A 12,686-nucleotide genomic window follows, 5' to 3' on the forward strand; every position below is an offset into this window, starting at 1 on the left:
TCCACTGCATGTCAGCTGCTTGTACGCAAGTTCAGCAAGTCACTTGAGCCATGCAGTGTTTTAAGCTGCAGCATTGACAAGGATTTCATCCAAGCACAGTATTAGTGGTTTGTGGGGGGGGGGGAGGGGAGAATCTACAGCTCATTTTACCAAGGTAGCAGGAGCACTAAGGCAAGTAACTGCAGAACTCATTGACATCCCCTACACTGCAGCTAAGACCATGCCCCCAGTCCAAACACACAGACTCCTGCTACCTTCACTAGTGTGCTAAAAATAGCCTAGCCCCTGCAGCACCAGCAAAGGCTTAGGCTAGCCCCCCATGCTCAGAGCCCCCCCTCCCCTGGGGTGTGAATTTGTGCAGTGAGCCTGAGCCTCCACTTCCACAAAGCTAGTTTTAACACCATTAACCAGGCTGAGTGGCATGGTCCCCACTGCAGTACCGACATGTCCCTGTGGTAGGAGACACTTGGAGCAACTCCACTTGAAGGGCAGTGTGCTGTTGAGCTCCTCCTGGCATTGTAAACTGGCTTTTTTGTCATGTCAGTGGGGCTCAGTTTAGCTTATTTGTATTATACCATGCACTGAGCTCTGCCAGTGTGACTGAGGGGTAAAGGCTGCAGGTTTCCCCCTAATTCACATTTCCTTAGGGGTATTAGGAGGATAAATACACTGTAGCTTGTGTGGCACTCAGGTAGTAGGGACAGGGACTCAGGTTAAGTATCTAAGGTAGGAGAGAAAACAGCTCATTAACCAACCCTTTTCCCGCTAAAAATGTGAGGATTTGTAATGGGTGTGTGCTTTGTGCTAGTTTAACTAAATTAAAAAAATAAATAAAAGGAAAGAGACATTGAAGGGAACAAGGAGGGTGGTCTTGGGGGTAACACCAGCCTGGGAGGCAGGTGATATGGATTCTCTCCACACGTGACCTTAGACAACTCAGCTCTAACCCCAGGTCCTCCAGAGTATATAGGTGCCTAACTCCCACTGAAATAATAGAATTTAAAACCTAAATACTTTTGAGGCTATGGGTCAAACTCTCTGTGCCTCATAGCCCTGTCTCTGGAACAAGGATAACACTTCTTTCCTCTGCCCTTTGTTCAGAATGTAAACTCTTCAGAGCAGGAAGTGTCTCGTGCCCTGCACCATTAGGCACTGATCTCAGTTGGGCTTTAGATATGTCTGTGATACGTTTAGTATGGAGCAAAAACTCTCAAGCAGTTTCCACAGGCACCTACAAGAGCCTCAGGAAGCAACACTTCTTCGTTACAGTATGTGATTCCAAGTCTGTCAACTGCAAAGCTTGTCTTGGCAGACTAATGTGTGTGAACACAGAGCCTAGTTGTGATTGTCTATTTACTAAATACATAGCTTCAGAAGAACACTTTTATAACCAGGATGGGATTAGTCAGTGAACCATGAGTGCCTGGGGATGGTAAAACAGAGGCATATATGACACATGTATTTCCTATTTGCCAGTGGTTAGAGAGAGAGAGAGAGAGAGAGAGAACACTGGTATTTTTGCTGCAGCATTTCCATCCCTGACAAAAGCTTATGAATTTTCTGAAACCTCATGTACTCCAAGACCAGAATCAGTAATTTCACTGCAATGCAGTTTAGAAATAACTTATGTACATTTTAGATTTTATTCATTCATACATTTACAGCAGTTGCTTTCATATTACAATTCTCTTTCATCTTTTCAGTTTTCACTTATAAAAAATTAACCAAATAAACCTTATTAACCAAATTTATCACAGCAGGTCTGGTTAATTTTCACAGTTACAACGGCCATCAGAAACAGAACTTAAGTACCTACAAGTCATTCATTTCCAATATCGCACTTGGTTCTTCTTAAAGACACTGCTTTCATTTCAGAGCTGAGTGGATATAGAGTTTCAGTACTCTGCTAATGGAAGATTGAGTAGAGAGATCACTACGTCGAGTAGCAGTTTAGAGGCTGGGACTCAAATGCCTATAGATATACTGAGGAGTAATTTGCATATATAACATTTCTTGACGCATGCTGTAGTAACTGGTTTGTATTGATACATGTGGACAGTATGTGAACATTTACCAAGAGTACTGATTATCCTCACTGTGTGCTGCCACAGAAAAGCACATTCCTTTAGTCTATCTTCTGCTATTGTTGAGTCAGAGTTGTAGCGTAACACTGGATTAGGAGACTGCAGAAACAGAGACGCTGCTCTAAGCTACTTTTGACAGCGCTCTCATCTATCTGCTGGAAGGACAACCCTCTCCCGGTAGGAATGGTGGACTACTCTAACTTCCTTTTAGATTCTACCAAGATACTGCATTGTATAAAGACTTGGAGTGTTTCTATTGTCTTCAAGCTGGGTGACTGTGTATCAACAAGTTCAAGTCTCAAAGACCAATGGCCCATTATAGTACTTAATTCTGCTTCCTAGTTACAATAGCAGCACTTGATTGCCAGTGTGTTCATTACTATGTCTTCATTTACTACTTTCCCATTCTCCTCTCCCTCCCCCCAACCCCATCTTTGCAAACACACTAATTTTCTTTACAGTGGTAATTATTGCTGTTTTAAAGTACGGTATGTTCATAGGAGAATATGTCTTTAAGGACTTGGAGCTGCTTCCTGTTACAAAGTACAGTAGATTACCATGCTGAACATAGAAAACACAAGACTTATTTCACATTGGTCTTGTAGAGGTATGAAGAGATGCAGAATAGGAGACAGTTAAGGGGAATCTGAGTTTCCACTGAGGAGCATGTTAAATCTTATAACCCATGATTTTTACTAAGAGAACACTCACTTGGACACTAACAATTCTGTTAATCATCTAGCCCCAATTTTTTTCAGTTGACACTCAATGGACATTTCGGCAAATGCATACTACACAATCTGTTTAACACTACAAAGAAGTGCTTTTATCTTAACTGCATTAGTTTCAAGAAGATTTTTTTTTTTTAGCTTTAATAAAATAATGCAAGCACACAAACTGCTTAAAAGATAACAGCCCAGGACAGTCATAAGAACAACCAAAAAGCAGCGGATGCTTTTGTTGAAACCCAGTTATTAAAAAAAGAAAAGAAAAGAAAAGAAAAGAAAAATATACACACAAGGCAAATGTCTAAACTTAGCTTCGGATACAGGAAATTGAAAACAATATTAGTATATATTCTTCATTATGCTTACAGGTGCTGATTTCACATTCAAACATGTTACCTATAAAGAAATTTACAACTGCATTATGTATTTGTTACACGGTTGATTTAATTAACTTCCACCTTTTGCTATTTAAACTTTAACAGTAATTTGTTTCCTCTTCAAAAAACCTATCCATGTTGTAAAACAAAGAAAGCATTGAACAGTAATTTGCACGCTCCAAATGTTGACTTCTAGCTTAGTTTTAAATTGTTGTCTTTTAATTACACTCTCAATTGTTTACTTTGCATGCTAACCTATTTTAATTTCAGCCAAAGATGCTCAGAAAGATAATTCAGGTAAGTCTTTTAGTGGCAGAGGGGGAAAATACAACATCTATACATATCTCTCTGACTGAGGAGAGGTAAAAACCTCTGGCTACAAACACAAGGGATGAGATTTCTTGATCAAGGTTTGGTGGGAGTATGGTTTGTGAAGAAGGAAACTGATCCTTTTGCATTTTAAAACTGATTTAATAATTTCACATCCATTAATTTTTCTTTATGTGGCATAGTGTATGCAACCCCAGGATTCCAGATGGCTTGGAATTAAAATACCTTCATTAGGACTTTAAATAGAGTGATAGCAATAGAATTACACCAAGCTCTAACGAAATGCAGGCTTAGAGCAAATTCAAAATTAAACTGTTAATTCAAAGGTAACAGGAGTTGGCTCTTGCCCATGTGTGTCTAGCAATTCTGAACACCTTGCAGAAAGGATTAATTATCCAGTCATCTGCATCTCGGCCATAAACTCTGGAAAAATTAAAAGGCAGGAGATACAGATCATGAACTGATATGGTTCAATGCTACAAAGGACAACAGTAAGGACAGTGACTGCTTTCTGTAAACATCTAAGCAACTGTCTTTGATTGATCAGATTTTTTTATCCAATGGCCTGATTCTGATCCCAGTGAAATCCATGGGAATTCTGCCACCCACTGCGGTGGGAGCACAAGGGTCTAAGGGCATGACCCTGCAAGATGCTGAGCACCCTCCATTCCCACTGAAGTCACAGGGACTTGAGTGCTCCTCGCTGCATGGGTTTGCACTCTAGAAGTGTGCACTTCAGAATAGCAGCCAGCCGAGGCCTAATCCTGCATCTCTTACACATGCGAGTAATAATAATAGTTGGATCTCAAACAGTTTTGCAAATGAAAAACTATCATTGTTCTCAAAATGATTCACAGAGGTGAGGTGAAGTGACCTGCCTCAGGTCACCCAGGAGGTCACTGGCAGGGGCAAGAACACAGCCCAGGTTTCCTGACTTCCAGTCATCTTCCTGGTTCATGCTCTATCACTAACGTGAGTAAGGTCTCCAGGACTGGGCCTCGGGACGTTAATATGTTACTCATGGCACTTGATCCTTTAAAGGGAAGTTGCACTAATTTTTACATTAATAAACTGTGTTGTACACTGAGTTTGGCTTTAAGTGTACTTCTTTTGTTGCAATGCAAACTCTGTCACTGCTTTACACAGCGTAACTCACACTCTACTTTCACACGGAGTTTCAGTGGCTATTGAAATAAATAATTTGTTGCTGTTATATTTCAAGATCACATATGCATAGAACATTGTTATAGTATTTTACATTTTAGTTAAATTCTTGTTTTCATTTCAGATAAGCACTTTTAAAAACCAAGCAAGTTTCATCCTGCAACTGTACAATCAACTAATCAAAAACTGTTCAACCCTTGACAAGATTAAATGCCAGGCTGCTACACAAATACTCATTTTAAAATCATACAGGCAAGGTAATGAACTGATGTGGATATTTGCTAGTTAGCAATTTTCAAATCAACTTAGGCAGTTCTACAAATTAATCACAAACACAGTTCTTGGAATTAAGTTTCATTCCCGCAACTTATACCCAATAATTTTGTTCCACGGATGCACTAGGAAGGAGAAATTGTTATTCTACTGACACGTGTAAGACTCTGCATAAAAACAGTATCTGGAGCCCACAGTCTTGTGTGTGAATAGACAGCAATACAATCATGGAGACGGGAACCTAGGAAGCATTAAAGTGGTATTGAAAAATAATCTTGTACATACCCTGTAGCAGTAGCAACCTAAAGGGAAAGCCCCGTGCCACCCCTCTCAGTGCAGAATTCTGAAAGCTCCCACGGCAAGAAGCACTGTGACGTGCCTGTCAAAGCAGAGATTAAAGTGACCATTTCTCCACCTCCTGCAGGTGCTGACCATTTCACTGGAGGGGGAATGGCATGAATTTGTGACAATATCAGCTGAGGAGGCCTGGAGAAGATTAGAACCCATTTTCCACACTGCTTTAACCTCTTAGTATCACTGAATGGAACGGAGCCTAGTCAGGGGTCTAGATTCCTGTAGCTCGGGGTTAGCTGTCAATGCGACACATGGTTTATAGGTGGCAGTGCTCAGAGCAGGCACCAAGGGGCTGGTTCTGCCCCCCGTTTTGCATGCACACACAACTACTATTGTTGCAGTGAGAACTTCCCAGGTGTCTCCCAAGGAGGGCCCAGGCGCTAATGAGGTTAATATTAGACACATGTGAATCAAATGTTTATTTTTCCCTTTAGTGATTTACAATTTTTAAGAGAACTATACAAATATTAGGCCCTGATCTTGCAAGGAGGGTTTGGCCAAGATGATCTGGCCCTGACCCCTGTCACGTCTCCTGCAGGAATCCACACACATGGAGCTAATGGCAGGTTCGAGGCTGCAGGCAGGAAATCTACATTCTGCAGCCAAACGAATCACCAAAACAGAATCCTGACACTAAAATAAAAACTAACTAGAAAGCTGCAACCGTAACGCTGACAGTGCAGAATGGCAGAGAGCAGGGATAATCTATTTGCATACATGGGAAAAGCAGGCAGTGGCACAGCTGTTGTCAACTACTATGTTCTATTACTTCTTAAAAACATTCTCCAGCTGAATTCAAGGTGGTTTTACCTGCTATTAAGTTTACTAAATAAATAAATAAATCTATCAACTCCAACCCTTATGATATGAGAGAGAGAGAGAGAGACAGACACACATACAGAATCTGTGATTGTTCCACCTCACTGTGCATCAGTGTGGAGGGCTTGCATGGAAATACTAAAATGGCAGCCCCTTTTCTCCCACTGAGAGCCTGTTCATACATAGGAAACAGTAACAGGTGTCTAAACATTGTTAAAATTCATTCTTAATATAGTCTCTTATTCAGTACAGAAATTAACTCTCTACAGTGTTAGAATTAACCCTCTGGGAAGATCCTCTAAAGGTTCTTTCAACTGCAGACTTAGATTGAGAGTTTCTCAGGGCAGAGACCGTGTCTTTAATCTCTTTGTATAGCCCCTTACACACTTACCGCTGTATACCAGTGTTAAACAATAGCCAGTAAGAGGAGGTTACTTACCTGTAACTGGAGGTTCGAGATCTGTATTCCACTGTGAGTTATGCACATGCACCGTGTGTCTAGAGCTGGAGAATCTGAAAGTAGTGGCTGTTGGTCAACACACACGGCCTGGCTCACCTCATGCCTCTGACCGAGGAAATAAAGGGCAGGACAGACCAATCGCCTCTCTAGTTCCTTCTTCACCACACATCAGGGAAGATCTGAAGAAAAGGGGAAGGATGGCGGGAAGTGGAATACAGATAGGGACCACATATCTCAAAGAACCTCCTGTCACAGGTAAGTAACCTCCTCCTCCTCTCCAAGTGAAGATCCCTCTTGTATTCCACTGTGGGTGACTAACAAGCAGTGTCTCAGCAGAAGGAGGGTGCGAGGAGGCAGACACTAGGACTGAGCGAAGGACAGACATTCCAAAGAAGGCATCAGCAGAGGGGCCCTGGACTAGGGCATAACGTCCAGTAAAGGTGTGAATGGAGCTCCACATGGCTGCTTTACCCCTATCAAGGTGGCACATTTCCTGAAACACTGATATAGTCACTGCTTGTGCTCTTGTGGAACGAGCTTACAACCATGGGGTGGGGAGGGAAGGTTTGACAGTAGATAGCAGAATAGGATGTAATCGGAGATCCATTTGGAAACCCCCTGGTGCAGAACACTTGTCCCCCGATTCTTTCCATTAGAGTGACAAATAGTCTTGGGGATTTCCTGACTATTATTGTTCTGTGTAGGTAAAAGGCCAAGGCTCACTGCACATCAAGGGCATAGATTCTCTGTTCCTCTGAGGAAGTGTGCAGTTTAGGGAAAAAACACAGGTAAGCAGATCAAGTAGTTCAAGTGAAACTCTGCAAGAATCTTGGGGGAAATCTGTACGAAATGCTAACACTAAATCCTATTTTAAGGGCCAATGCTGAAGCTACAGACAGAGAGGTTCTGATCAGGACAATGAGGTGACAAGAAGGAACTGGAGAGGCGGTTGTTCTGCCCCGCCATTTATCCCCTCTGTTGGAGGCAGGTGGTCAGCCAGGGTGCATGTGCAGACCAATGGACACTACTTTCAAATTCTCCAGCTCTGGACGCATGGCGCACATTCATAACCCACAGTGGAATACAATAGGAACCATCCCTCGAGGAAATGTTCAAGCAGAATAAAGGAGGACTGGTATTGTCTGTCCAGCAACATGGCTTCCAGAACCAGTAGGTTCAGAACAAGCTGCATTTTAATACGTAATGCAAAGCTGGGAGTTTTTGCAGTGAGACGTATCACATCACATGTGCCCTGGGGTTCTTGCAATGAGAAAAACAGATGCAACTATCTGAGACGCTGGATGGATAAAAACAAAACCAAGTCTTTGATTGCTGTCTCTATGCAGACTGGGAGACCTGTCTGAGTAGGGACTGCAGGAATGGGCCTTGTGGCCCAAACTGGGCCCTCTGATGGGAGGGGACAAGCATTAGTAGTTTGTAGCCTGAAGTCCACAGAGATTCTACAGGAAATAGAGGGGATTATCTGGCTCCAAGGCTGGGTCCAGATTTACATGCTTGAGGAAAGTTTCCCCAAAAATGCAGGTCCAACAATTAAGACTGCACTGGCGGATGCGGTGTTTTTAACCTCTGAGTTGTCTAACCATACTCAAAAGGAGACCTAGCAAGCAGGAATAAAGACACCCAAGCCGTGTCTACACTAGCACTCTCACTCCTGCTACCAGAGGTGGAGCTACTGTAGCAGCTGGAGAGTTCCCAGCGAATGCCAGCACAGACAAGGCTTAGATTAGTAGGAGTTCTACCAATCACTCTGGTGTCATGGTTTGGCAAAACAATAGCAAGAACTACTTCTGTGTGGAGATAAATCTAGCGAACAGGACAGACAACAATGGCTCCTGGTATTCCCACCAAACTAAATATTCCAAAATGCATTTCTGACAAAGCAGGGGTGACTTCACACAGGCATTAAGAGAAATAAATTTGCACAACAATACGTCTCTGAGAGGCAGCATCTTGATTCCTGTCATTACAACTTTGATGCCCTGCCCACATGTTTAGAAGTACAGAGTTCCCATAGCACCTTCCAAGTTGCATATTTTGAAAGCGTATCTCGCTTATGCAAATCAAAGGTGTTATGGTCAGAGATACAATAATAATTTTTCTTTAAAATAAAAGGTTAAAATGTAAGTTGGTGACTTAACTGTGTTTCTGTCTCTGTGGGAGCTTAAGGTATGTGAACCAGTTTTGGCTTATCACATAGATATGAATGAGGCATATTACAAAGGCACAGGTATCAAATAAAACCAAGAATATTCTTTTAATTAGACACCCCAATAAAAAAAACAAATTAAATTTATGCATTTTCCCCTTCGTTAAGAGACTCGTTCTTTTCATTGTCTGGAAAGATTTTAGTGCAGTGATTCTACAGCAACAACAAAAAAAAAAGGCACAAACTTTTTTTTCCTTTCACTTTTGCTAACACTTTATAATGGTCTATTTTTACTCAGGTTAATAAATCACTGAAAGCAGCAAGAAAATATTATGCCAATTTCTGTACACTATACAAAAACCCCTACCCTCCACTTCAGGAGAAATGTACAGCATAGAAAGACTTTTAAAAAATAGATAGTAGCCCACAAAGAAAGTGTGTTAATTAAGCTCTTGGTCTCTTGAAATAGTGCCCTCCATTATCTACTTTCTCCCTTTATTACTGGGACAATATAACTCAGGACACTGCCATTTTATGTATGGTATAGATTGAGGCAGGCAGAAATCCAGGGCTGAGAGTGTGAATTGCTTAACAGAGTAATAGGACAAAATCTTCTGACTCGGATGTGCCTACACCTACTCCCTGGTACCCCTCACCCTGCTCACTCCTGGATCTGGTATTGCGTATGGAAGCTGGAATCTGTTCTCCCTTCCTGCTAGCTAGAAGTAAGAGCAGATAATGAATGAAAGTGCTGGGCTCAGGAGACGAACCTCACGCCCTCTCATTAGGCTCCAATTTCTCTACTGTGAAAGCTGCCTTTCTCCTTAACACTTGCTAAGCATATGCAGGCTTTCTCCCTATTGAAAGAAGCACCCATGGAGATGCTCCCGTCCTTGGTAAGCAGGAATTGCATGATCACTCCTGAGTTTGGCCCTCCTGTCTAACAGGCCAGTACCATAGGCTACCAGCCAGTTAGGAACGAATGAACTCTGGACCCAATTCTACCTTTACACTGATGAATCTCAGTGCAGGAAAGACGAAGACCCTGGACTGCAAGTGAAAGGCTAGTGTTTTAATTTCCACCTCACAATATAATTCACGTGTGTTCTCTGTCCCACTTCTTATTAGTTAAGCCTTCTGTCTGGTCTGTCTTTCATTCTTTCTAGTACTCTTCTTGCTTGTCTCCACTATTTGATATGACAAGGATAAATTTGTTCCCTCCTCTTTGAAACTCTCCTACCTAGTTGCAACCACTATAGCTTTACGTGTTAGGAACATACGTTCAGTCCCATATCAATTTTATCATGATTTTCTTTCCCCCACCTCACACACAATACTTCATAGAATAGTAATTTTTTTTTTCAGGAACTTAAGTTAAAGGGGGTTTCCCTTTAAATGTAATATGATAGCTGAATCCCACCACTCACCCCAAATTAAGTGCAACCAGAAATGTTTTTAACATTTCTGATACTACATTTTAAAAATTAAAACCTACTGATTTTTCCCCGACATAATTCATGCAAAGTTGTTATTTGTTTAAGTAAGTTATAAAATTGGTATTTCAGGCTAGAAGAAGCTGTAGTCTTGGTTATTCTTTTGTTGGCAGGCACTGTACATACATATTAGGTACAGACACATGCCGAATCTGCCTTGCATTGCTTTTTGCATTGTACAATTCACAAATCTGACATTAAAGCAGTTAGTTACCTTTTATGGAAGGCTGCAGTGAGGCCACCTACAATTATTGAACAGCAGCTGGTTAAGATAATATGTATGCTTCCCCCCCCACACTCCCAAAATGCAATTATCTGTCACACATTGCTTGTCTGAAGTGTTTAGATTTGTTGCTCACATTAATGTGCAAATGTGTTGCCATAGAAACTGCAGCCTCCATTATGCTTCAATGACACCATTCAGCAAAAGCCAAAACAAATATAAAATTTTAAAAAAAATTAAAAATAAAAAACCCAAACAAACCCAGAAGGCAGCAAAGAGAAACTCCAATGCACATGCGGAAGTCTGGCCCAGGACTGCAGGTTATGCATGGATATAGAACAGCGCAGGAGATATTTAAGTTTGATCTTACTTTACAATATGTTACAATGGGGCTCAGAGTTCAAATGGTTCAAGTCTGTTTGCTGGCTTAGGAAGGAAAATGAGAATGGAGAAAAAGTCATGGTTACTGGATGCACCAAGGTTCTTTCAGATATTTGGCAGAATGAGGCACATCCAAAAAAAGTGCAACACCAGTGCCTGGATGGCAGTGCTGTGTGTTTGAGTGCGTGCACACACTTCCTCTTCATGCATTGTAGCAAGCGTTTTTTTCACATTTTCTTTGAAAACTATTAACCAGTAATTTATAGTAAGATGAATGCATATTCTAGTTACTGGTGCATGAAATACTGAGAAATGCATTCAAGTAATATTTCTGCACTTACTGTATTATGAATGTCATCACTACATTATCTTACATTTGAAAAAAAACAAAAAACCACTATGTACAACAGACCAGTGGTACTATTATGTTTGTAAGTTTCTGTGCTTTATGTAGGTACCTGGGTAAGATTGGAACAACAGGCTGTAGGGTCCACTCTGATCTGCCAGGTCATTAACACTGTATGCATTAGAAGAGCAGTACTTCCAGCCTCAGCAGCACCACCACCTACAGCATGCGAGGAAGGATCCTTATTTTGTACAGTCAAGCTGTACAAAGCAAATTAAAAATGAAATGAGGGAACGAAACAAACAATTGAAAACAAAAACAAATAAAAAAAAGGGCAATTTGGGGGGGGATAGGAGAAAAACTTTTTTTTGCTTTTGTTTCTATTCTTCGCGCAGCTGCAGGCGGTAGCGGTGGTAGCGAAGCTGGAAAAACATTCTCTCTAGTATGGAATGCGTCATCCCAGGGAGGGTGTAGTGTTCAATGATGCCCACATGTTTGAACCCTAAGGATTCATACAGCTTGTGGGCTGCCACCTTGACAGCCGTGGTTCCCAGTATAATGGAGGAATAGTTGTTGAGCATGGCAAACTCCAGCACTTTGCGGCCCAGGGCTTTGGCAATCCCTTTACCCCGGAAGTTGGAATCTACAGACATGCGGCGCAGCTCCACGGTGTTGTCTTCCTCATTGCCTCTCGCAGCCACGATTCCCACCACGTTTCCGTCCAACACAGCTACCCAGAAGCAGGAGCCTACAGAAGACAAAGCAGAATTTGAAGCTGAAGAATGCAACTGCCCTTCTGCATAAGCCTACCAGGGCTTAATACATCACCTTATGCCAACAGAGCCAGATTATAAAAGTACTGAAATCAATAGGAGTTGGGCACCCAACCTACTTAAGTGCTACTGAAAATCCTACTGTGCACTTATCTGCATATTTAGGTACTTAAATACCTTTGTGCGTCTGGCCCAAAATTGCTTTCTTAAGACTGGTACGAGATTGTTATTGCCCAAGAGGGAGATGTGCAAAAAAAATTCCCTCCAATTTGAAATATCAGACTTCCTGTTTGAGACCAAAATTGTAAAGGACATTAGACAATCACCAGTGTAAGGTGACATGGGGAATTTGTCCTCAACCTGCTCCAAGATTTAATTCTCAGGTGAAAGCCTGAAAATGTGTCAAACTCAGGGGCTCACTTTTCCTAAATCATATGGGAATGGTGAAGTGGAACCATCCCATATGCCCCCCTGCCCTATTAGAAAGTTATCTGGTATAAGGGTGTTGCACTTATTCCAATAAAGGGAATTAACTCTCCCTAACACATCAACATTACATATCTTTGGTTTTTTGGAACAGCCTTAGTTAGAGGACGCTCTGTGTCAAAAGCAGTTGCAAAATGAGCTTCTTTATTGTAGGTTTTACTGAAAAATTCTTTATTTGATGTAGCCAGCATTGTCAAAGGACTATTTCCACGGGACATGCGAATAACT

General features: G+C 41.6%; 1 protein-coding gene across 3 annotated transcripts in view; it reads right to left on the minus strand.

The window, feature by feature from the left end:
* Positions 1 to 11,578: 11,578 nt before the first annotated feature.
* NAT8L (N-acetyltransferase 8 like) overlaps positions 11,579 to 12,686 on the minus strand; it is a 46,029-nt gene continuing 44,921 nt past the window's right edge. For all 3 annotated transcript variants that reach the window (XM_050947999.1, XM_050948000.1, XM_050947998.1), the window contains one exon: positions 11,579 to 11,947. In XM_050947999.1, the coding sequence (XP_050803956.1) occupies positions 11,580 to 11,947 (368 nt within the window). In that variant the 3' untranslated portion in view covers position 11,579. The remainder of the gene's footprint in view (positions 11,948 to 12,686) is intronic.

The sequence above is a fragment of the Gopherus flavomarginatus genome, chromosome 3 (genome assembly GCF_025201925.1).
Source record: "Gopherus flavomarginatus isolate rGopFla2 chromosome 3, rGopFla2.mat.asm, whole genome shotgun sequence".
Taxonomy (NCBI): Eukaryota; Metazoa; Chordata; order Testudines; family Testudinidae; genus Gopherus; species Gopherus flavomarginatus.